The 26,971-nt window shown below is 41.0% G+C and overlaps 1 protein-coding gene across 4 annotated transcripts in view; it reads right to left on the reverse strand.

The window, feature by feature from the left end:
• DAAM2 (dishevelled associated activator of morphogenesis 2) overlaps nucleotides 1–26,971 on the reverse strand; it is a 249,298-nt gene that overhangs the window by 126,998 nt on the left and 95,329 nt on the right. For 3 of the 4 annotated variants that reach the window (XM_048517373.1, XM_048517458.1, XM_048517283.1), the window contains exon 2: nucleotides 25,077–25,282. The exons of the other annotated variant lie outside the window; for it this stretch is intronic. In XM_048517373.1, the coding sequence (XP_048373330.1) occupies nucleotides 25,077–25,250 (174 nt within the window). In that variant the 5' untranslated portion in view covers nucleotides 25,251–25,282. The remainder of the gene's footprint in view (nucleotides 1–25,076; nucleotides 25,283–26,971) is intronic. 4 annotated transcript variants of the gene reach the window in all.

Below are 26,971 nucleotides of genomic sequence, written 5' to 3' on the forward strand. Positions count from 1 at the left end.
AAAAGAAAAAATGCAGACTTCAAGGTAGCAATCCAACTAGAAGCTGGTGATGCCACTAGTATCTGAACCAGGCACCACTCTCTGTCTTCTTGCAGGGGTCAGTTTTTACAAGAATGTGTGATTTGGCAGGGTCCAAAGATTTTTTGGGGAGTGCATCTGGGCCCCAGTTTTTATATGTGCATTTGTCCTGGGGGCACTCCACTTTGGAGCAGCGGCACAAGAACTTGAGTTTGGGCTGGGAAACAGCATATGTCCCATGGGAGAGCAGAGTCTTCTGAAAGTGTGGGTATGTTATGTACAGTAGGCCAAACTTTATTTTGGGGTGCAAAGGGCTAACAACTGTTCCAGTTTCTCATTCAAACCTTCTCAGCAATACAGGCTTTTTGATAGTGACCCAAATAGAAGCTATTAGTGCTGGAATCAGCATCTGGACCATGCATTACTGCATGTTTCTTGCAAGGAACATTCTATGTAGTGTGGGGATATTTGATGGGGGGTGGTCCAAAGTTTGCTCTGGGATGCAGCTGTGCCTCAGAGTCTCTATGTGTATTTGTTTGGGGTCACCACATTTTTGAGCAGCCAGCACAAAACTGGGCTTTGGCCCAAGAAACAGCATACATCCCCTTGGATGGCAGAGTCTCCAGAATGTGAGGGTATAAAATGTGTGGTGGTCCAACCATTATTTGGAGGAACATTTGGGGGTACATAGGGCATGCAACTGTTCCAGTTTCTTATCCAATAAATTGCTCTATATTTTGTTTACAATTGGATTTTTTTAAAGTTTCAACTTTTTGAAACTTTTTGATTCAAATTTTATATAATTTTATTATTTTTGTGGGGTTTTCATGATTGTACCCCACACAGGGACTTTGGTGATGGGCAGGAAATAAATCTACAGAAAAATAAAATAAATAAATAAACTCCATGACAGATAGTAATATTTACAAAAGCTCAGTATCTGAAGGTATTTAACATTATTGCTTTACATATATGCAGTCAAAAGGTGGTAAAAGATTATTTTATGTGTAAATAATGAAACAAAATCCAGAAACTATATAAGCTGCCTCATCAGGGACCAGCTCAAGGCAACTCATACAACACTGAAAATGCTGTATTTGTGATGGCTGACTTTTGTTTATAAAATTTTGGGCTGGCTCCTAGATCCAAAGAAAATTTGTGAAGGCCTGATATAGCTCATACAGCATCCATTTTTAATACACAGTAGCAATCTGACCCTGTTACGAGCTAACTTATACAAGGTTCTTAAGGATTCATGGACTGGCCCAGCCCCCAGATTATGTTGAGAGACAGTACCATACTTACTCAAAAAGAAAATGATCCTGAATGTAAGATAACTCCCTCCAAAAATATTATATTTATGTATTTAGAATATTTATACCCCACCTTTCTGCCCTCATCAGAGCCACCAAGCTAATAAATTAACAATATACACAATAAAATAACATTTTGAAAAATATTAAAATCAACAAAAAATCCATACATTGTTAGAACAATAAAAACCAGAGCCAAAATCCACAAACAAAAAGCAACCATTACATCATAGAGCAGGAAAGAGGGGTCACTGACAATATGCCAAATGAATCCAAGGAGTCTTCACCCACTGGCCGAAGATGGCAACAAAAGGAAACAGATGAGTCTCCCTATTGTAGAGTTTTGGAGCCACTACTGAGAAGGTCCTCTTCGAACCTGCTGCCCATTAAATCTTGCAAAGTGGGAGCACACGAAGGAGGGCCTCCAAAATTGACCACAATTGATCATGTAAGTTCATAATTGATTAGACCAGGGGTCCCTAACCTTTAGAGCCTGTAGGCACCTTGGGAAATTTGGAGTCTGCAGACAACTTATCACCCCATCCTTCAAACAGTCTGTGGTGTGTCTACTATTGAAGACCCCTACCCCTGGATCCAGGAGATTTCAGTAATTATAACAAGTTTCAAATGTTACATTCAAGTAGCCAGAAAGAACAAGGATCACATAGGCAAGAGGTAGGCTTCAAACCTCCAATGATCCTGTCCACATCCTCAGACTCAATAAACAGAAACGTTTCCCACATAGCTGGTCAACTTGGAACTCTGGCACCATCTGAATCTCTTACTGCTTATGTAAAATCCAAGTCCATATGGATGCAAGATGCCAAATGATTACAGTGGGCCAAGCAAGCAGTCCAGCAGATCATTATCACAAAAAGTTTTAATTACTAGACACAACTGTACCTTGTAATGCAAATTTAAAATAATCTCTGTGTGTGTGTGTGTGTGTGTGTGTGTGTGTGTGTGTGTGTGTGTGTGTGTGTGTGTGTGTGTGTGTGTGTGTGTGTGTGTGTGTGTGTGTGTGTGTGTGTGTAAGATTGTAGCAAAGATTGCAAAGCATTTACAGAACATTCCTAAACAAAGTTACACCATTCCAAGCCCACTGACCTCAGGGGACTTAGAAGAGAGTAACTCTGCGTAGGAGTCCCTGGTTTGTCAGTTAAAGTGCTGATGTAGGGTGGTGATGATGATGATGAAAGAATGCAGGCCATCCTTTTGAAGTCATCATCAGTACTGTATGAAGTGCCTTCCCCAAGTCTCAATAGTGTGGACAAGTGTTCTTTGCAGGCAAAAAAATTAGTGGCATCAGAAAGGTTAATAATAATCTAAAGATGTCAGCCATAGATGTGGGCAAAATGTTAGAAGGAAAAACTATCAGACCGCAGTCACACAGTCCAAAAAACCCATAACAGTCAGTTAATAATATTCTATTTATTCTAAAATGATGACTAATCATGGGTGCCCAAATAAACCAAAAAAATACTTTTATTGTGTACTTTTATTTTTGTATTTTGAAGCAACTTGGAATGCTAAATCAGCACATATAAATTTCTCTAGCCAATTAAAAAAAAAACTTTTGTGCTTCAGCTTTAGTTGTGCATATTTTCCAACCACAGGTTCACCAACAAATATAAGCTCTCAAAAATCCTGCAAAGTTTTATCTACCTTGCTTCATTTATTTTAGGGCAGTTCTAACTCCCACATCTCTCATAAGATACTAAAAGCAGCTTATGATTAAAAATAAAAAAACAATAGAAATAATAAAACACATAGAACAGAAATAATAAAACATTACACTTTTAAGAAATCCAGCAATAAAACCAAGATGCTAAAGGAAACAACTAACCTTAGCTTTCCGTCAGAAGCCATTGCTATTGGAGAGAAGAGGCATACTAAAATTCCAAATGTCTCCAAAACCATTACATTTACTGTTGGAATAGTCAATGTCTACTGTGCAAAGATAGAAAAGAAGGGCCTGCAGGGGGCAGCGAATGGGCAGTTAGCTACAACAGTGAAGACAGGACCTTCCTTCCTTTTGCCATTCTTTGTCTGTCTCTACAGATTGATATTCTTAGGGCAATATCCACCTTCTCGAAGGTATTCTCTCAGCTGGTATTCTCGAAGGTATTCTCTACTCTTTATTATCTTATATGTCATTTCTTAACAAACATATCTTCACCTTAATCAGACTGCACTAGAATATTGCTGCATCACTCTTGCCCTGCCAGTATTTACCTCCAAAACTACTTCCATTGATTTAGATGCTAAACACATTTGTTTGCCAAAAATAAATGACTATGAGAACCATCTATTTTTTCCCCCCTAATATGATTGCTACAGAATAAGTTTACAGATCTCAGGCACTTCAAGTTTGGCCATCCAATCACCACAATAGTACAAAACAACAAAGGAAGAGATTCTCTTTACACACCAAAAACAGAGAGACCCCCAAACATTCTTTTCCATCAGTTATGGCAAGTTTCCAAGAGTTTATTAACTCCTCTCTCGCATCTTGAGTGGAAGGCTTTATTCCAGCAGCTTGTGCCAATATGCATGCTGCCTGGCTCTCAAGAAAGCACTTCAAAATGCAAATGCTACAGTAAAGTGCAGATTAAAAAGACATCTGCTGAGCGGGCCCCAGGGAGCTATATTAAAAAGAAAGGTCCAGTTAGTGTTCTTTACATTTGGTTCCATTTTCTATCTCCTTGTTTTAGAAAATTACTGACATACATGGTCAGTTAATTTCATTTCTTGTAAGGTCACATTTTTATTAATACAGGTAGAATTTCAATGATAAAGTGTTTGAAAGGTTTGAGAGTTGAACAGTGCTTCCAATTCAGATTTCCAAGCCAGAATAGAAGGTGGCCATTATTCATAATAGCTGAAAAATGAACTCAAAAAGAGATACTAGCTAAACTGCCCAGGAAACATTAAAAGGTCTTTGGTGGGATTTAAAGCTGCTTTATGTCTTCTGCTTGGGGGAGGTAAAATTTAACAGCTTCTCCACTATGAAATATTTATTTATATGAAATAACCGTAAAATTCACAAACACCTATTCTATAATATTTGTTTACTTAATTTATACCTCACCTTTCTTCCCAATAAGAACATAAGTGGCTTACATCATTTACCTCTCTGTCATTTTATCCTCATAACAGCATGAAGTAGGTTAATCTGAGACTGTGACACAGGCCAATGGTCACTTAGCAAGCTTCTCTAAGGGTGTATGTACTACAGTGGAATAGTCTGTTTCCCTCTCATATTTATGTGAGCTGGTTTAATCTCATGGGGTGGAGTCCTTGATGGTTGCGTTTGTTAGAATTATAGACTGCATGTGTTCCCTTGTCTTGAAACCAGTTGCTCCCATCCCTGTATCTTCTTGCTAATAAATGGATATTGCTTTGAACATACTCATCTCTTGTGCCAAAACATGAGGAATTCCTGATTTGTATGCTGTGGGCCAGGGTCAGCTATGGCGTGTTAGACAGTCCGAGGTCAGGGCAGGCATCGGGCACAAGTGTGATCAGGCGGGATCAAGATCAAGGCAGGAAGAAGCATTGTCAGACAATCCAAAGTCAAGGCAGGCAGAGGTGTGGTCAGGCAGTTTGAGGGCAAGCAGATAGGCAGGCTAGGTTCAAGAGGTGGAGTAGGGAACCAGGTGCATGGAGCTTCCCAGAGAAACACATTTGTTGCACCCAGGCCAAACTACATCCAAGACAGGGCTTCGTTAAAATGTCCCTGCTAATGTGGCCTGGATCCTGTAGTGACTCAGTCCTCGTCTGAAGCAGAAGCTCCCAGCTCAGAGCTTTCTACCATAGTGAGCAGCAATGCGGGCACTTCTCCTTTTAGCACTTAGCAACTGTCTTTGCCTCTTTCGTGCAGCTGGCTTGTTATTCAGCGGATCTGAGGTATCTGATGGCTCTGTTGTTGACTCTGCCTCGACTGGCAGAGATAGACTCGGAACTGACTCCATTGCCTGCAGCTCCTGGTTTCCAGTGCCTTCAGGCTCTATGTCAGATTCCTCATCTCCCAAAGTCTGCCTTATTACAATTTGCAAGGAAAAAGGAAATACCACAATGGCAGGGTGGGAATTCAAACACTCAAACCATGTTCTCCCAAACCCTAGTCACACTCTAATTACATTGCCTCAACATTGCCCAACAACAGAATATCTACCAGACTGCTCAAACTTTTTTTGCTGGATATGAATATGAGTTTGGGATGAAATGTAGTTCCATAGCACAATAAGACTACATTGCATTTTATGACACTCTTTTTCCAAAGTGCTCAGGGTGAAATATCCAACTTTCCTCTCCTTACAAGAGCCCTGTGAGACACATCACTTCCTGTATTTACCTTGAGACTGAATCCAGCTAATTGTGATGGCAAATCTTTCAGGCTCAGTATATCAAAAGTTTGGAAAATGCCTAATGACTCTGCTGGCATGTAACTCTCCCCCCACCCCCAACCTGAACTGAAGAGAAACAATTCTTTACATATTCATTTATTTTTTAAAATACAGTCCAATAATGTGTGATGCTATATGTTTTAGCAGGAAATGTCAAATAATCATAACATTTACTCAGACTTAAAGAGAGTGAATAGTTGTTGGTGAACACTGGCGTGTAGCCCAAAATGACATACACCATGGTGCTATACCTTGAGTGCTTCGGTTCCTATTCTAGTATATTGCTACATTGTTAATCACAAATTACATCCACAACCAGGTTTTATTGCATCATGCAGCTGTCTTTGATGCACAGATATAGTCTGTATCCATGCCAGACTATGGCATGGATATAAACGTAAATGTTTTAACATGAGCACAATCCTGCTGGAAAATCTTCTGCCATGCCTTATTCTGCCATGGGCTACAACTGAGTAGGTAATTCTCCTGTGTAAGCCTGATTGAAATGACTTGAAATTGGGATCGTTTTGCTTAAAAATACTCCACTGTTTGGATTTTACTTCACATGCTTTTACTTCCTGCTGCAAACAAGAATTATTGTATTACTTGTCTAGAATCCCAACATACCTTTTTCTAAGTTTAGTCAACGTTTTTATTATTTTCCATCTTTCAGTCATAGATATAGTTTTGAAATATACTTTTCAGAAATGTTTTGGATTAATTTTTTATAAGAGTGCTTTTTACTTCATTTTGGGAACAGTGCTGTACTTTTGTCAACCTGGTATTCTGCCTGTACCTGACAGACTATTTATAGGTGGTTTTGACAAAATGCCTGTTAGAAGAAGCTACTTGCTGGACCAGTTATTCAACTTTTAATGAATGGTTTTTATGATTATGTGGTCACTTTCTGGAGTCTTGGTGACGCTTTAGAAAGGAGTTTCTGGACAAGCTTCTGAACATTTACAGCCTCTGTTAAAGTCAACTAGTCTCAACTTACGAAATTTCATGGAACTACTCAAAATTAAAAGATCCACTGCAACTAGAATTGTCTTTTAGCCAGTGTTGGGGTTGATCCAGGAAGATGTTCTTTGGTTCTTTAGCGATTCCACTCAATTGTGAAACGTTAATGGAATGGATCCAATGGCTTCCTGCTGCCAGTTGGATCCAATGATTCCCTTCTGTGATATCTCCTTCCTCTGGATTAGAACCTTCTCTGAGTAGTAAAAATGAATCATCCCCAGATCTAAAACGTTATAAGATTAAAAACCAGTAATTAAAGCACACATTTGTCATGTGAACAGGCCTCAAGATGTCAACAAAATAGGATCAAGGTTGGTGAAACAACTATATATACTGGTTAGGTAAACATATACAGAAATATAGTTAATTAATTTATAAATGGGGGACTGTGAAGAAATACGGGACAATTTTGAAATTCCACTAAGTCCCCCAAGGACTTTGTAAGCTCCCTGGTGTTTGAAGAGGCCCTCCCCACCTCCTCACCTCCCCATTCACCCTTTAGCTGATACTCAATTAATCAGAATCTCCACATTCTGTACCTTGTAGAGCATGCTCAGTTCTCCCTGGGCAAGTGTTTTAGAGGGTAGAGTTCTTCTGGTTATATTTTTCTGCATACTTTCATATGCAAAATTCCTTATATATTCATCACAAGCTTGGCTGTATTGCATGTGTGAAGGCTAGCCACTTTACATGGAGGCAGTTAACTGTAAGGAACACTACTAGTATCTTGTGATATGACCATGTTATTGGGGAATTAAAATTTCTTGTGCAATGGAGTTGTTGTTGTTTTTGTATAATAAAACAATTGTGCACTTCATTTTTATTGCCAACAAAGCTGAAAGCATAATGAGTCCACACTTCTCTACCTCCTGCCATTGGTTATTACTATAAATGCATTGACCTTGTGGGTGCATATTTCATACATCTGATGAAGTGAGCTCTTGCTCACAAAAGCTTATACTGGTATAAAAGTCTCTAAAGTGCTACTGAATTCCCATGCTATTTTGCTACTACAGCACAATATGACTACCCATAAGAAATGATTAATTACTCCACAATTGCCTCGTTATGTTTTTTACTTACCATATGGGCAAAGATAACAGAGGGAACCAGAGCGCTAGGCTTCATGGACTGGTAATAAGACCTAGCAAAACAGGACTACTTATTTCCTATATATTCATAGCAGCCCAAGTGACTTAACAAATTTGGAAAATAGAAAAATAACATCATCGAATAGACAGAAACAACACAATAATGTAAAAGCAAAACAAGCGAAAAGCAAAATGTTACCCAGCTTAACAGTGTACGAACTTATTTTTATAGAGCAATAGGGAATTACTCGACTTGGCAATGCTGGAGGTAGGCTGGGAGGGGATCTTTTTAGACTATGTATACCAGAAACGGCTTGAAATGTATCTGCAGAAAATTCACAAAAGACCAAACTGCAGTTTAAATATTTTTATATAAGTTTTATTTTTATATAAGTTTTGGTTGCAAACAATCACACAGTGAGACTGTTCCTAAGTACATAGATAGGGAGAAAAGATAGGTGGGATGATAGAATGGGAGTTGGGGAAGCGTTATACGTTACCTAAATCTGCAGAGAAGATCCAGAAGAAGGCAAGGATCTCTATGCCAGCATATGGACCTAAAGCTGAAGGAATAGATATATCGTGTCTCTACTAACCAACTTGGACCCGATGCAGGGAGGTGGTTTCAGGTTAGAAAATGAGCAATGAAGAAACTTAAGTGTGTGAGCAGGGCTTTTATACCCCTTTGCGCAGGTAAGGTGGGAAATTCAAGCTTAGGTTTTATTTCTTTGCAACTGCTTGGGGTTTCCTTGCTGGACTCATGGGGCTGAGCTAATTAGCAGCTTTATCTATGGTCTCTACTCCCTGGGACAATGGGACAATTGGTCCTAGATTATATCAGTGATACCTTGAATGGTTTATGCAGAGGTGCTTCCTAAAGTCTCTGCCTTAAGTATTCAAATTTGGCTGAGGCTTGGTGAATCAGGAAGGGACCTTGTTATTGGGAGATCGTATCTGAGAGGTGGGGGAAATGCAGGGAAGAAGCAATGGTTTGGAGAAATGTTTTCTCAAAAGCACAGCATCAGGGGCTTCCAAAGAACAGCTTAGCGAGGTGTGGTGCTCAGGAGTTCTTACAGATTCCATTATGTTAAAGGAGTACTCTGGCAGGGTGGGATAATCAAAGATGCATGTCCTTATTATGAGGCGTCCAGATAGTATTGCCTGGAGTAACTCATAGATCTCTGCAAACAGATTGTTTTGCCTTAGGCTTGCTCTCAGCTTGGACACTCTGCTATCCACCCACACAAACATGGAAATTGGAATTCTGTAGCACACAGTATGAGAAACAATATGAAATCCAATACTTCATAAGCCAGGGTATACAGGGCAGGGTTACAAAAAGCAATGGAAAACAAATTATCAAAAATAGGAACTAATAAAAAACAACCAAATAACATTGTGATTAGCAAACAGTTGCAAAAAAAAAACACACTGCTCATTTGCTAAACAAAAATTAGTGACTTTTTTGTAAGTAAGGAGAGGAAAAGTCAGGAGAGTCTCCTGGGGCAGAGAAAGAATTTCATAGCCTGGCCTCAATGGCTGAAACTGTCCCATCCAAGTGCCTTTAACCTCCTTCTTTCCTGCATTTATTGTATTACTTAAACAATCTTCCCCTATTCTCATTCATACTGTATATGATCAAGCCTCTAGTCCCCCCCCCACCTCATTTTTTTCAACACATAAATTTACCATGGCCAAGATTCACAGTGATGAAATGTAGCCAGCTTAAAATACTTACTAAGCAGGGTTAGGGTTATTCCCACTCTTATTTATGACACTGTACACATGCATCCCCTTCCGTATTGTGAGAGCATCTTTGTCTCAAAGGAAGTATCATAGAAGTACTCATGCCAAATGTTTGCCACTGGTTTCCCAATTCAATGCTATGTGAAACCTTTACAGCAAACATATTTATTTATCATTATCTGAATTGAAAAAGGCCAACAGATGTTCCAGTCTCCCCTACCCCCAAGTCCTTAAGTGGCAAAGAAGAGCTTTTGCCTACAGAAGTTGCTGTTTTCAACAATCTACTTCCCCACACCTCCTACCACACAACTACCACAAAGACTCAGGGACTCTTGAACAAGTTCTCAGCCTTGTCATTTATGAGATGCCTTGGGGTTAATGAATGCTGATTAAACCAAACCCTGGCATTTGGGGGCTTAGGAAAAGAATAGAAATTAGGTAATACAATGCAGAAAAGTGCTGTCAATCATACTCTGTGGTCCTTCCCAAAATAGGATCCCATCCAGCATAACTGTTACAGTGTTAACAAGTCAACTGAGTAAGACCACATGGCAAATACAAAATTTAGACTGCCTAGCAGCTACGTTCTTGCATTAGTAACGAACTCATCAATTAACAAGACATAGTGAATTAGGGGCACTACATTCCATACTAGAAAGTCTTTCATCCAAGACTAAGTAGTGGTAGTAGCCTTTCCCCTTTGTTAAAAAAATAACTGGAAACTGATCTAATTATGCTGATATTCAGCAGAAAAAATCACGTATCAGGGTATTTTCCAACTTTGTTTCAAGCTAATTCTCCAACTCATGTTCATTATGAGAAAGCCTCTGATTTTCATTCCAACTAAATCACATAGCAGACCTAATATCTCAGATAAGCCTGATGTAACCATAACTTGGAAGTTAAGTAGAGTCCATGCTTGGATGGGAGGTTGGGGCTGCTATGCAGAGGAAGGTGATGGCTAGTCACCTCTTCAGTAAAATTTCTGACAGGGTCCTCCATGATGTTCTAGTGCACTGAAGACCAAACTCTAGGATAGTTAGGAATTTAGAGAACTGGTCGTAGAACCACAACTAAACAGTAATTGTCAATGGCATTTCATCTGATTGGAAGGAAGTGTACAGTGGTGGGATTCAGCCAGTTTGGACCGGTTCAGCAGAACCGGTAGCTAATTTTTTGCTGAGTTCGCCAAACTGGCTGAATCCCACCACCCCAGGGGAGGGGAACAAGGGGGCTTGCCACCAGGCTGGGCACCTTGCTGCCAGGCTGCTCCAGGGCTCTAAATTTCTGTCCAAATAATACTTTTTTTCTGTTTACTACAGAATTTATTTTCCACTGTCCATTTTTATTTTTTCCTAGCTTTCAGATAGCAACATTAAAGATATATATGCTATGGTAATATGTATACAACTCTTTCTTATGTATTTCTTTTTAAAAGGACACCATTTAGTCAATAGCAGCATAGAGAAATCCAGGAAAAGAGAAATCCAGAGACAAGGACACCCTCCCAAGAATTCAAGCTTGTTTCTGTGTTCTCCAATCATACCAGAAGCAAAGCTAGGTATGACAGCAGGGTGCAACTTCCCCTTTGCTGTTCCTGAGATCAGACGTACACTCTACCTCTGAGGAGACTGGCTGGCCAGGTAATATGATGTGATTTGTGCGGTTTTGCTGATTCTAATATAGTGTGCTATTGTGCTTCAGGAAAGTGGCCTGATTCATAAATTTAACCAAGTGTTTGTGTGCTTGGTCTTGTTTTTAGTAGAATTCTAAAAAGAATGTTCAGCACTGTGACCTCCGTAACAGAACTGAGCTGAAGTGCAACATACCTACTGGTGAGATCACTGCAGATAGAAAAGAGACATAATTAACATGGTGATATTAGGACACAGAAAGGCCCATTCCTCCATGCACACTATAGGATAGCACTTTTTAGATGTGCCTGTTGCTGGTACACTGCAGCTGCAGTGATGGATCATACTCTGGGCCTATGCCTCTTTGGTTCCTGTCCCACTGCTTGATTTTTTCTATACTTCCTCTTTCTGCTGTTTTATTTCCCTCAGAGGTTGTTGACCAGAGATGTAAAAGGCAAGGTGACTGTAAGGAACCTCAAAGGACTCGAAACAAAGTAACTGAGTTCAGTACGTTTATTTCATAAACTTCAATGATCGCAATACACGGAATGCGGATTCTGACTTTCCCGGGCTTAAGGTGTCGCTTTTACGGAACCTTCAGCCACCTCCCCCAAATGTCCCAGCAGAATTCCCACGACAGAACAGAAACAAGCTTCAAACACACAAGATAATCACAGCAAGGTTAAGGCCACAACCACCCCGGGCACGAAGCCCAGAACGAGGAATGCGCCAAGGCCAGGCAGAAAGAGCAGAAACTAACCCCCACCCTTACAGTGACAGGGGCTTAATCTTCCCTGGAGAAGGTTTGTCCCCTGTTCTAGCCATCATGTCAATGCTTGAGGCAATCTAGAAGGAAAGATACCTGCAATAGACTGAGAGAGGCAAAGCAGAGCCCCTTCCCATGTAGGTCTTCCTTTCAAGAGTACCTACTTGGTAAAAACTGTCCTGCTTTGAACTCCCAATGGGGTATGTGGAGGAAGTGTTAAAAAACCGAGCAGGGACTGGATGAGGGTCATGAGTCATAGCATCAGATGAATGCAGTGACATCTACATGGCCCATGGACTTATATTAAGAACTGTAAAAAACAGAAAAATGTGGTGGAGGTGGGGAGAAGTTACAAATAGACTAATGCAGACATCCATCTGGAATAAGTCTCAAGCAGGCACAAGAATGTACTAAACCATTCCAACAGCTAAGCTAGCAAATGGGGCATGAGAGATCTTAGAATATGCTTCATAACAAACTGGAAACACATTGGACTCGATCTCTGTAATTTCCATTCAAAACTGTTACGCCCAAGGCATTTTGTTTGTTCTGATGAGGCTTAATATAAGGGTGTTTTTTTTTACAACACATTGTTCTCCCCTACTCTCAAAGTGTTCTTACTGGGTTTTGATTTGTAATCTAAGAGGTGACAAGAATCAACCTTACTCCAAAGGCCCGTCTGATGTCACCAGATATGGAAAGACTGACTACAGTTCCTCAGTTCAGTTGGTGGGGCATCTTTTCATTCAGTCTCTTGTTTTGTGTGTGTTTTTTTAAATAGTGCATAGCATGCTCCAAGGCTGAATCCTAGCACTAAAAACATGATAAAGCCATTGTAAGCTTGCTGACTTCAATTAAACTTTAACCACTCTCATAAATATAGAAATCTTGCCAGCCACACCCCCTGCTTCCTGCTCCAGCTTCCTTTCATTCTCCCAATTGCTAGTTTATCTCTTGTTAGTTTGTGTCCTCCAATCTTCATTTTACTATTGAAAACACTAACACATTTCAGTATGCATTTGGGCAGACAGAGTTGTCAGGACCCACTCCAACTTGGAGAGGCAGAAACCTTCACAGCTGGCTACAATACACACCTTTGAAGAAGCTGAAATTTGGTATCGGTAGAAAGTAGAAACCAGAGTTTATTTATTCAGAACATACACACCAACATCTGGCACAGTCTCACCTTCCCCATTCCCTGTCCTGCAGAAAGGTCAGGGCAGCCTTTACACACACCATTTCCTTTGGAAGAAGACAGGGAGAGAGAGAATCTTCATAATATTCTGCTCAAAAGTACAAAAAGTGAGCAACCTGTGGGGATGAAGCATTAAGTACACAGACAGGTCTATTCTTATAAAAATTTGCTCTAGCCCCCTGAATATTCAAACTAGCTCAGCAAAAGCAGTTTATTTCAAAATATCTTGACATGACTACTGTCAAATATTCGCTCATGCTCATACTATCCCAAAAATAATGAAAAGGAACATCAGTCTGTGAATGATGCTTCAAAGTTAGGGCCAATTCCTAATTTCTGGCTACACCTGGATTGACTGGAAGCAGTTCTGAAACGAAGCATAAACCCTGGGTGTAAGGATTCTAAATAGTCACAATTTATTGGAGACCTTGGTGCCAGCTCAAAGTGCAGACCAAGAGCCCCTGTGCTCTGAGCATGGCAGTTCCAGTAAGTACAAGTATCAAAAATCCCTTACTTATTTTTATTTGTTATTACAATCAAGCAGCTTTCTGAAACAATGAGCAAGTGCAGTAACACTGGACTTGGAATACAGAGTGGTCTAGCCTGACCCAACAGAGTCTCCTGGACAATAATAATGGAGTAGAACAACAACATTTGCTGTTTCAGCAGAAATCTCCGATTCCCACCCTTCATTTCCCTTTCCCCCCACCTTTCCCGCATTCCCCTTCCTCCTCCCTTTTTGTTTTCTGATACCAGAGCCCTTCAGTTGAGCCCCTATTAGGGAAGCTAGGTGTGGGAAAGGTTATTAGGAAATAGCTGCTACTTTTCTGCCTCTCCTGTCCCCACCCTCTTCCTTTCTGACAACCCTTTTCTGTTCAGCACTAATGTTAATGAGTTCAGAAAAGATTCAGGCAAAGTCACACTTTGGCTCCAGCCAAAGCACACAGGCACACACCTCTCTGATCACTTCCTCATCAAACAAAAGTCTGCTGGCTCATGGCACTGAACGTAAGCCAGGAAGGGCTCAGGGAGGGAAGACAATCACGGCATCCGGGGTTGGGCCCAGTGCCAAAAGCAGGCTGCATTTCCTGGGCAGAGCCTTGGTGTCACCCTCTCACTTCCTCAGCAATTCAATCCCCCTCACCTGAATCCTATTTACCAAATAACTTTGCTAAGCAAAACACTCATGGTAGGACATGGCCTTGTCTGACCCTTAATTCTCTCTAACAGCATTATATAAATGTGCTGATGGGAGACTGAGAGGTCTAATAAGGGTCATCAAAAGTGAATTAACCGGTCCTCAGCTGGAGACATCTAAACAATAAAGCCCAAATCTAGAGCTATCATTGAGAAATGCAGCCATTAGGTTCTAATAGTCAGTCTAAGATACCAATTGAACCTTTCTTCCAACATACATTTTTGTGAGTCAGGGGTATAAAGTGAGCTCTGATTCATGAAAGCTTATGCTAGAATACATTTTCTTAGTCTTTAAAGTGTCACTGGACTGACATAGATACTCATCTGGAATTATAATCTAAGAGCCAGCATTGCCAGATTGTAAACTTGGAAGCCTCACACTGAGTCTCAGATTCTTGATTTTTGCTCAGAATTGTCACACATGCTATAACTTTCATGTAAATGACTGGGGAAAATATCAGTAACCCTAACATAAACAGCTCTGAGCTTCCTGCAGTTTTCCAGTAATCTTTGAAGGGCACCACAGTCCCAAAGAGAATTACTTGGAAACAAGTTCCATTGATTTCAAGCACATATTTAGAATTGGGTTGAAAGCTAACTGGCTGTGTAGCTTGCTGCTCTGATGAGACAATCTCTCCTTTTCCCCCCCCCCCCCCCTATATAATGATATGGTTACTAGCATGCTCCCTTCTCTCAAATCAGTTGCTATGTGTGAAGGAGCCCAACAAAACTAGTGACATGAGAAAGACTTGGCTAACTCCAATTAAATGCCACATTTAACTGCTGCTGCAAAGTCTCCTTCGTACCCTCCATTGCTTAAAAGTTCAGTTGGAGTTGCAGCAGCTAAAGTTCTCCCTGCACATTAACTGTCAACCATTCAGTCTCACTGAAGGAAAAGGAGAAGGGTGGCAGTGCTACAGGTACTTTTAGTATTGATAAGAACTCTATCAGTTGTGCTTTGTTCACAACTGCAGGAGAAAAGCTGGAGAAAATATACATGTAGACCTATTAAATGGCCTGTAGATGCACTTGAAGCCACCTGTGAGTTACTTTTGTGTGAGGGGAGAACCTCCTCTGAATGATGCAATCACACATATGAGTGTGTGTGTTACAAACCATAAAGTCACTTCCAATTCATTGTAAGCCAATGAATCAATGTCCTCCAAAATGTCCTTTCATTAACAGCCTTGCACAGGTCATGCAAACTGAGGGCCACGGCTTCTTTTATAGAATAAATCTATCTCTTGCTGGTCTTTTTCTTTTCCTGCCATCTTCAACTTTTCCTAGCATTACTGTTTTTTCCAGTGACTCTTCTCATAATGTGACCAAAATATGATAACCTTAATTTAGTCATTTTGCTTCTTGATTTGATCTAGAATCCATGTATGCATCTTTTTGGAGGTCCATGGAATCCGTAACACTGTTTTCCAACACCACATTTCAAAGGAATCTACTTTCTTCCTGCCAGCTTTCTTTATTATCCAGCTTTTACACCTATAGTAATAGAGAAAACTGAAGTATGAATTAACTTGATCTTGGTTGCCAGTGACACATCTTTATAACTAAGAATCTTTTCTAGCTCCTTCATGGCTGTCCTTTCTAGTCTAAATCTCCTTCTGATTTCTTGGTTGCAGTCTCCCTTTTGGTCAATGATGGAGCCAAGGAATAGAAAGTCTTGAACAATTTCAATTTCCTAATTGTCCACCTTAATGTTGAATAATTCTCCAGTAATCATTACTTTTGTCTGCTTGATGATCAACTGTAGTCCAGCTTTGGCATTTTCTCCTTTAACTTTCAGCAGTAGTCATTTCAAGTCTGCTATTTTCCACCAGTAATGTAGTCTCATCTACATATCTCAAATAGTCAGTGTTCCTCCCCCTGATTTTTACTGCACCTTCATCTAACTTTAATTCACTTTTCCTTATGATATTCTATGCATATCCATTGAACATACAGGGAGATAAAATACATCCTTTTCTAACACTTTTGACTACTGGAAACTGTTCTGTTTTTTCCTATTCTGTCTTAACAGTAGCCTTTCCCCAAAGTACAGGTTGAGTATGAAAACAATAGTATGCTGGGGCACACCCATTTCCTTTAAAACAAGCCATAGCTTTTCATGACCCTCACAGTCAAAAGCCTTGCTGTAATCTATAAAACACAAGCTGATTTTCTTCTGAAATTCTCTCCAGTAACCAACGTAAAGCTGCAATATGATCTCTAGTGCCTTACCCTTTCCTGAATCTGAGTATGAGCAGTTGGGAATTTTGAATTAATTTTGTGCCTTCATTCCATAAGAACGGTCCTTGTTATCTGGTCCAATTCATTTGAATTAGTAGCAGTCAAGGAAAGGAGGTCATGGTGAAGAAACAAGTATGTGGGGAAGCAAACTTCCATTTGAGCAAGGGAATCAAAGCATTCCAGAGTCTTTGACTGTGACTACATCCTCACAGAAGAGAGAAAAAGCTGTCCTACTTCAGAAATAGCAGTGAGCAGGAAGGTGTATGGGGACAACTTCCACAAGTGTCCATTCCCATGCCACTTTTTACTGGCACTGTCCCTCCCTACCCCAACAGTATATCACATTAATATGGAAAAGTGCTGCCCAGATAACAATCCTCCTCACTGTCTAGCGATTGCCCCTCAGTTCTGCTGTTAAAGAAAAAAAAGCCTTGTTAAAGGAATTAAGGGAAGGGGGAGATGTCAGAGCTAAGTATCACCATTTGATAATGGTACTAAGTTCCACCCCCTTCTGGATTGGCTCAGGGCAGAGTTTTTAATGGATGCCAGTCCTGTAGCCAGTGTGCCATATCCAAAGCAAAGAAGGCCTTTTCCTTACTCTAGCTTAAGAAGAAAAACCCCATGAGGCCAACAAACTATGCATGGAAAGAGCACTGCATCGTGTGCTGGCTTCCAAACAAAGTGGGGTATTCTGCATACCACCCAGGGACAAAAAATTCCTGTGTGGAAATGGCCAGTGAAGTCATGTTGTTTAGAGCTCCAAGAGAAACATTTTCCACCTTGTTCACAAGCAACTTCATCAGAAAATCCAGATATTTTAGAAAGTCAAGAGTTCAAAACTGACATGGAAAGCTTTTAAAATTAAGTCCGGAGGCATATGAGAAAAACTAAGGGAACTGATGCCTTGTGTTTGCAGTTCTGAGTTCTTTGCAGCTTTTGTGAGTCAGGAAGAGCTACTGCTCTCCCCTCTGCTAGTTCCTGGAGTGGGCTCCCTCAAAGAAGGGGGATAGTGGGAAGATGTGTGGGCACCCTCCGCTAAGGAACCTTGTTGCATAAGAGAGGTAAATTCTGCTCTCATAGTGTTTTTTATAAAATCAGCTAAATGAAGGATCAATTAAAAGGGTTTGGAGCCACAGGGGTTACCAGACTGGTAATCTTGCTCCATTTCATCATCTCAGGGCTCAGTGAAGTCACTGCTGAAACTTCCTAGCTCAATTCAAACTGAAGGATGTTGGATCTCACTGTAGACCACCATGCTGGAACAGGAGTTCTGGCAGCCATTTTGCCCTTGCTTGTCTTTTTGGCATTCTCAGGACTGCTGGAAAACAGCACCACACCTGGCTCTCCTGAGGTTGGAACAGCCCATTTCTGGGCCATGCTTGTCTGGGCTTTGTCTTCTGTGGCTGCTGCCACTATCGCTGCCTCCATGACTGGTTCAGATAAGAAGCCATCATCTAAGTTCCCCTTCAACATGCCACAGCTGTTTGGTATGCCTGAGGAGACTGCAGAGCAGCCAACAGGTTGATGAGTTTTCTCTCTCTCTTGTTGTAGCCCAGAAGAATCAGTGGCCAGAAGAGGCAAAGGAAGAACAGACAAGAATTACACGTAAGAACTATAGAAGTAAATAAATGGATAAGAATTAAAAACTGAACAGTAGCACAGGCAACTAGCTACTGATCTTCCCTGAGACAGGAAAAGAACTGAGGAAATAGAAATATCTTGCTCCTGCCTTCCTGGTAAATGGTGGGAATTACCCAGAAAAATGGTGGAAATTACCCAGAAAAATGTCTTCCAGCTCAGAGAGAGAACAGCATGAGTTACAGGGATAATCAGTGAGGAATTAGGTTAGCAGAACACATGCTAACTGTATATTTATATTTCCTTACAAAACGATGTGACTTGGGCTGGGCAGAAAAATTGTCATGTGCTGCCTTTCATAATTTTACCTGGTTATATTGATGTTTGCTGCCCTGAGCCCTATTGGGAAGGGCGGGCTATAAATCATAAACAAACAAACAAACAAATCTATATATATAAAAAGCTAACTGTGTTTTTTGTTAATGACAGTATACCTCAGTACCTGCTGGGCCAATTCCTCTGAAAATTCCCAGCCACTATAGTCAGCCAGGTGAGAGTGTTTTTAGATGTTCACACACCTGAAAATTCACACCTGGCCCAGGTAAAACGCCTTTTCCTGGTGCTCCATGGTGAAGGACATGCAGCTGCCTGTGTGTAACTGTCACCCTTAGAATGTTTGTGCTGCTTAGAATGTTCACTCAGACGGCCAGATATGAGCAGTGAAAACAGTACATAGGCAGTAACTTACATACACACACATACACACGAGAGAGAGGGAAGGGAGGGAGGGGTGGCATGCAAGGGAAGAGAGGGAGGGAGAGGAAAGGGACGGAGGGGGAGGCATGCAAGGGAAGAGAAGTGAGAGAGGGGAGAGAGTGAGGGGTGGCATGCAAGGGAGGGGAGGCAGGGGGCCCAGCATCTTGATATGACCCACCCACCCTAGCGGAGGGAAAGGGAAGGGAGGGAGGGGGAGGGGTGGCATGCAAGGGAAGAGAAGGGAGGGAGGGAAGAGAGTGAGGGGTGACATGCAAGGGACGGGAGGGAGGGGCCAGGCACCCTAGATTCCCTGAATACTGTGGTTACAGTTAAGAAAACCAGGCATGCAGGAGTAAGCTCAGTACAGCAACTGTGACATACTTTGAATGGCTGCGTCACGCCCCTCAGAGGGTTTCCTCAGAAGTGACACCCATTGCCACCAACCAAACTTACTCCCAGGTAAAGGATCATGACCAGCCAGCCTAGATGTGTCAATGACATTGCACAGTATCAGGCTGCGTGTTTGCATGAGCACGTACTGCTGGCCTCTGCAATTTATTTGCTGTTACTGTTCCTTTTCCATTTCACCACAATAAGCCACAGCAACGCATGGCTGGGCCACACTAGTAAATAAATAAATCTATCAGTGCATTTTTCTGCTGACAGGTAATCTCCCCAACTACTGGACCGATTGCTTTGAAATTTTCACACAACATCGCATTTGCGTGCGGCCAGGTTTCCATACTGTTTTCCACACCTCCTGTTGTGTACATGTCACAATTGTGCCAGTTATTGTGTACATGCCACACATGTGACAGTTGGAACCACAGTTCTGTTCTGCAACAGCGCCATCTGCTGGCCGTCAAAGCAACACCCTCTGATACAAGGGAACCAACCATGCCTTCCTTGAAAACCACTGCCTTATGGAGTGAAAGGAATGGGGTCCGCCATCTGGACATGACCCACCCACCCACCCTAGCGGAGGAAGGGGAAGGTGAGGGGGTCCAGGGGTTTGCTGGACCAAATGCTCTGAAATTTGAACACAACGTAGCTCATGCCTCCCAGCGTGTTTTACGCTAGATAATTCGCCTGCAAGGGAAGGGAGTGAAAGGGACAGGATCAGCCACCTGCACATGGCCCACCCACCCTAGCAGAGGAAGGGGAACATTAGGGAGGGACTGGCCGGGTTGCCATGCAAGGGAACGGGAGAGAGGGAGGGGAGCGAGAGACCCCTTGCCCCTCCCCTCCCTTGCAAGAGTTGTGCAATGACACATGTTCGAACCGTTCGCTTCCCCTTTTCTTTCTTTTCCACTTCACCAGACTCAGCCACAGCAACGTGTGGCCAGGCCCGCTAGTAAATCAATCAATCAATCAATCAATCAATCAATCAATCAATCAAAGCTAAAGGGACATGTAGAAGCCACAGAACAAAAACAAATTTACAAAACATGGCATCAGAGGTTGGACCCAAAAGCTTCCAGATGGGGGAGAGCAATAACAGAAATAACTAATCAAAATGTATAGCTGTTATGCCCACACCTGTGCACGTATGGCTATCACCAGATTCAAAAAATCTTACCTAGTTAATTGCATGAGTCTCACTCAACTAAATCTTCATGAGTTTCAGTCTTATGAAGAACACTGCATTCTGTTGTTGTTACATGGATATTTGCTATTTTAAAAGAGGCATTCCTTCCTGCTCATGTTTTTATAAGCATTTGTTTTGAAATATTTTTAAAATGTGCTGCCCAATTAATAAAGGGCACCTTTTCATCAATCAAAACTTTTATAGTCAACTTATTAAAACATTTTATCTTGCTTTTCAGATTCAGAGGGCCCTTAGAGTTGCAGCCCTTAGATCAGCTGGTAGTAAAATACATCAAAATTAAAATGTTTTTTTTAAAAAAATGTAACATTCATGTTCTGCCTTTCACAAACAATTCAAATAATTAATTGTCACAGTCCTACTTCTAAAGTGACAAAGATTGCTTATATGAGAAAGATGATTTCCTGGGATTCCCAGAGAAATTACTCCGAGTTTCTTAAAGAAGGAGTGGCCTAGGAGTAAAGAAACAGCAATGCATTACTTCTAGCCTGTAGTGTTTTTCTCCACCAACCAATGCTGGCTCCACTCAAAAGAAGTGATAAGTAACAAATAACCAATGGGTAGAATTACCTGGGGGTGGGGGTTGTCTCAAGTGAAAACGAGACCAGTAGTGAAGCTAACATTACATTTAATGCCCTGACTTGCTTGATGGACCACAAAAAGGAGAAAAAAAATGATTTCTAAACCATTGAGAATCCCTGATACAATTATTATGGTTTGGCTTTTGCTCCACGACTGCGGTTTATGAAAAATGTGTCCTGTACTTGTACTACCAAAAGCCCATATTACATTTCTTGCTTCCTTTCTTCAAATTAAAAAAAGGAAATTCAAAGCTGTGACAGAAACAGAACTGTTATGCCAGAAGCCCAAGAGTATAGCACCTTAATCCCCATTAATCTTAATTCTCACACCTTGCTGGTCTCTTGATAGTCTCTCCTCAGGAATCATGTTACCTTTCTGGGATGGCTACTGGAGGACATTCCTTGCCATTAAGTGACTCAAATCTGCAAGCCTTTCATACTTCAGTCCACTAGAATAAGTGATGAATTCAATTTGTGAATACTGTGACACACAAAATTTTTTTTAAAAAAAACCCAAATTCTTGCTTCAAACATGCATATTTCAGCTTGGCATGGAATAAAAAGGGTCACCCACCCTGTCCTCCATCCAATTATGTCCTCTTACAGCACCATCAATGTTTGGGGAATGAGGGCAGGGATTTGGGGAGCAATTCTCTCTCTGTTTTGTGGCTGATTTTAAGAGTTCTTCCAGATTCCCTTCTGTTTCCTGTTCAGTCAATAAATCTGTGCAAAGAAAAACATATGCTCTTACAATAACCCATGTTGCCAGCAGGCACACAACCAGCTTGGCCCATGCTCTGCAGACCACCAACTGCAGCAGCACTTCATTACAAGCAGAATGTGTGGTGCCAAATGGGAAAAGAAAAATGGAGAGCAAGCCAAAGCAGACTGGAATGATGGCCATGGGCCAGTTTCACCTTTGATGGGGTACAGATCTACTATACCAGCATTCCCTAAAGTACAGAGAGGCTTTACTTCTTTATTCTACTAAGTAGGGAGGGAAGGGGGAGGAGAGGAAAAAAACTAATTCAAGTAGATCATTTCTATCACAGTCTACCCAGAGATGGAGCCTAAACCATGTCTCCAAAATAGAGACTAGCTGAAGCACAGAAAACTCAGATACTTCTGAAGTTACCAGTTTTTTCTACACTGAAATATGGAGGAAGTCTCAGACTCAAGGATCATGATTTATGCATAGGCATGCTAAAGCATTGTGAGCACCTAGCCTGGTGTATGATCCTCTTACTTGGGTTACAAATGCCAATGGATAGATTAGAGTATGTAGCCCAAAACATACATCAAACTTCAGAATGCTTAGAATGTAAATTCAGTAAAACAGACTGAACAGAAATTATCCCTTGCAGATGCAAGTGACTATGTCAGAAACTGGCCAAAGATGGGAGTAGGGGATTGACAGTATTGTGTTCCATGTTACATTACATGGACTGTTAATGTTCATCTATCATTACAGAATGTAAGGCGTACATGTGATAAGACATAAAATTTGGGTTAACACCTGGAGGATCAAATTGATGGTATAGCAGAAGAGCTGGGAAACCAGAAAACCAGAAGACATACAGGACAAGATAATGTACCTGGTAGCTTAACTTTGGATTTACAGAATTTGATGCCTGTTAGCAGCTATTAAGAAGCCGGGATGATGATCATGATGATGATGATGATGATGATGATGAAGGAGGAGGAGGAGGAGGAGGAGAAGGAGGAGGAGGAGAAGAAGGAGAAGGAGAAGAAGAAGGAGGAGGAGGAGGAGGAGGAGGAGGAGGAGTTTGGATTTATATCCTCCCTTTCTCTCCTGTAGGGGCTTACAATCTCCTTGCCCTTCCCCTCTCACAACAAACACCCTGTGAGGTAGATGGGGCTGAGAGAGCTCCGAGAAGCTGTGACTAGCCCAAGGTCACCCAGCTGGCATGTGTGGGAGTGTACAGGCTAATCTGAATTCCCCAGATAAGCCTCCACAGCTCAGGTGGCAGAGCTGGGAATCAAACCCGGTTCCTCCAGATTAGATACATGAGCTCTTAACCTCCTACACCACTGAGATGAAAATACAAAAAAAACCCCAAACAAACTATAATCCAGGGAAAGCCACGGGCATGAGCAGTTATGCAGAAGGTTAGAACATCTGTCCTCTGATTTAAAGATCCTGAATTTCCTAGTAGAGGTTGCTATCAAAGGTCAGTCTTCACGGCAACCTAGTTGCTATGTGCAAAGGAAGGCAAAGGTTCTCACCTTTCAAAGAGTAAGGCTTTCAAAGTCCATGCAAGGTTTAGGAGAGAAGTAAAATAATAAAGACAACAGAGACAAGATATTGAACTGGCATAATGTATCCCATCACAGGAATAGCTGATTTATGTTTTCCCAGGACGTCAGGTAAATCATCAAAGTGTACAGCATATTTATTGGGCTGATCACATTAAAGTATACACCCTCCTCTAGTTCAGTTAAGATAGGGCTTTGTTGACATAGTAACAAAAAAAGCAGGAGCACTGACCCACATTTTACTGCCTAGGGCAATTACACCTTCACAATTTCCACAAATATACATGCCATACAATGCAGCAGCAGTATTTTATTTATTTATTTTTACAAAGAGATGGCAGATATCAAAGGCCTCTGGGCACAATTTAAGAGGCCCAGTAAAATATTTGGCTCACTCAGGATTCCATGTCAGCATCTCAAAAGACTCCTCTATGTAATGATTTTGTAATGTATACTCATACACATTAGATTGAGTTGCTAGTATACAACACATGGATTTTTCAAACATTTCCAGGTCACTGATTTACACTGGCACACTTAATCTTTCCAATTCAATTAAAATCTCAGCTGGGCCAATCAATACAAATGTGGCCTGATTTACTTGAATATCTACTAAGCAGCAGCCACAGCTATCGGCAAGCCAGGCCCAGAAGGCAAGTTCTGCAACCTACAGCACTAGTTTCCATTTCAATCTACCACTACTGTAAACATTTGCTGCTTTTTCCATTTGGATATAGTCCAGATTACAATAATAGCTAGAGGCTGCCTCACACATGACTTTTTCCTACATGGCAATCATCTCTGTGTAGAGGAAGAGCCCATGTAAAACATGAGCTGAGAAGCACAAACAGGGCATGAGTATTCTCAACATGACAATGCTCATACAAGCATGTCAGTAGAGTCTTTGCCAGTGATCTGATGCTGAAGATTGGAGTTTGCTTCAAGTAAACAAAATGCTACTGTCTGTGTAACCAAAGGTCACTTTTAGAGTTGTATATTGTTTACTCAAAAGGAATTACTCTAGCTGTTCTTGCAGAAGCTACAGATATGAAGAAACTAATGCTTTCCTTCTGTACCCTGAGCAAAAAGCTGGAGTCATGTTAAATAAAGGACAAACTACTCTTTCAGGGCAGAACTACACATTACACAGAAACATGGGTCTGTCACCAAAAACAGCAACCCTCTGTGAAGCTTTCTCATTCCATAATGAATAGGACATGTTCTGATGACACTGCATTTCTCCTTAACCCTGTTCCACATTACCAGCTGTAGGTCAGGGACCCTTTCCATATAATGACATCAGGGACTGGTGTCAATTGAACTGCATATTATATGGAGGAGGAAGAGAAGTAACAATTTGGTGATAGCCCCTGGTTTCTGATAGTATGCACTTTGGTTCTCAGTTCATTAGACAAATGTTGAAAGTTAGACCTGTGCTTAACAATGTTTCCCAGCTGGTGAGTTCAAGTTATTCTGCTCGCCTAGTAGAGTTAAATTATATTCACATGAACTTGGTCTTTGCTATAACAATAAAATCTTCACATGAGTTTCCACTAACATGAAAAGTAAGGCAAAATGAACAACTCGCTTATGGATGTCTTCTGACTATAACTTCCCATAAAGCATAAACTTCAAAACAAAAACTCACCACAAGCTCAGAGAATCTTGCATTGAGTTCTTCTGCTGGTGGAATTGGCACAGAGAATTCCAAGAACTGCAGGGGATTGTTATCCTTAAGGTTAATTTCAGGAAGATCACTGCCCCCAAAGCAGCAAAGAAACCCCAAAGCATGACGATTCCTTTTCCTCAGAGCCATGGTCATTGTGGTGAAGGGTGTTATCTAACAATCATGATCTGTAGAAAAAGATAAGAAGAAAAGGATTTTTTGAAATGTACCTAAGAATCTCAATAAAAGCTGTAGTAAGTGGCATGTATGTGAGCATGAAACAAATGTGTTAATACTGATTACACAGAATAACAAATTCAGCTACTTCTTTCAGCATAACATCTGTTACCTTTGCCAAAGTGACAGTAGGACCTTCAAGTGTTCATTTTCTAAACCAGGCATTCCCTTCTCCCTTTATTAGAGTTGATATAAAATGTTATATCATTTTGAACATTAAGGGGGGAAATATAGCAAAGGAGACCAAGGTAACAGAAATAAGGGTATATTAATACCTTTCGTAGATTAGAAATCCATGGCAAAGTATAAGTCATGCAGAAACTCTAGAGACAGAAGTTCCAATAGCCAGGATGACTGTTTTCAATCTTTCAGATGCTCAATAGCATCGGAAAGAATCAAAGCTAGTAAGCACAAGTTTAAGAACTACCCCTTTTTTCCTTTCTGAACATTCTGAGCATGCTAAATATCTACAACAATATCCTAAGAGAAAGATCCAATAAGCAGTTGACTCTAATGCTGAATTTAAATAACAGTTGATTTGAGTATCAACAATAATAACCAAGTTTATACACTGCTTGCAAAAATTACTTAAGATAGAAAATGCAAAGTACAGGATGCATTGAAGACTAGTATCAATTTAGCATTTCCCTTTTTAGGAGATCTTTTGAAATGGATATGTGCACATAAAAAAAATAAATTGCATCTGAACGTAAACATCCCATGGATGTGTCAAGTGGGATTTACAAGAAGATGTAGTAGATACAAATCAAGTGTTTCTGGTAGATTTTTCCAAATCAGTGATGCAGCAATATCTTATATTCTAATAGCAAAGTTGGCCAAATCTTTGGATACATAAATTTGGTGATTAGAGTTGTGAACGGGCAAGACAGATCTTTCTAAAAATCTGACAAAGGCCTCAAATTTGCAGAAAAAAAATCTGATTTTTTAAAATGGGGGATTTAAAAAAACATTCAAAAACAATTAAGGAGTGTTTGTAGCTTTAAGCAATGGATTCTGTCAGTGGCAGTTGCTAGGCAATCACAGATTCCAGGCTTCAGTTTCTGTCAGTAAAAGGCAGGAGGGAAAAGCAGGGTCATTTCCAGGCTTGCTGAGGGAGAACTCACTTGGACCAGGACTAGGGCTGCCATCTCCTGGAGATGATGGAAAAAAAATTTTTTTTGGGGGGGGGAGGTCTCTGCAAAGTATGATGTCATAGAATCCACTCTCAAAACCAGGGATTTTCTCTGGAAAGACAGAACTTTGTTTGGGTGCTGTGTGGTTTCCGGGCTGTATGGCCATGTTCTAGGAGCATTCTCTCCTGACGTTTCGCCTGCATCTGTGGCTGGCATCTTCAGAGGATCTCTGTTTCTTGGAATACAGTTGTAATTCCATGAGATCACTAGGTCCCACTTGAAGACTGGCAACTATGGGCCTGGAAGCAAACTATGAGTAACTTGATACCACCTGACATGAAGGCTCAACTAGGCTAATTGCTTGCTACTGTTCAACAGCAGCCATCCTATGAAAGCTAATGTGGTGTAGGAGTTACAGCTTCAGAGTGGGGTCTGAGAGACCCAGGTTCAAATCTCCATCTTGCTGAGGAAATTCACTGGGTGATCTTAGACCAGTCTCATACTTTC

This window comes from Sphaerodactylus townsendi, linkage group LG01, assembly GCF_021028975.2.
Source record: "Sphaerodactylus townsendi isolate TG3544 linkage group LG01, MPM_Stown_v2.3, whole genome shotgun sequence".
Classification (NCBI taxonomy): domain Eukaryota; kingdom Metazoa; phylum Chordata; class Lepidosauria; order Squamata; family Sphaerodactylidae; genus Sphaerodactylus; species Sphaerodactylus townsendi.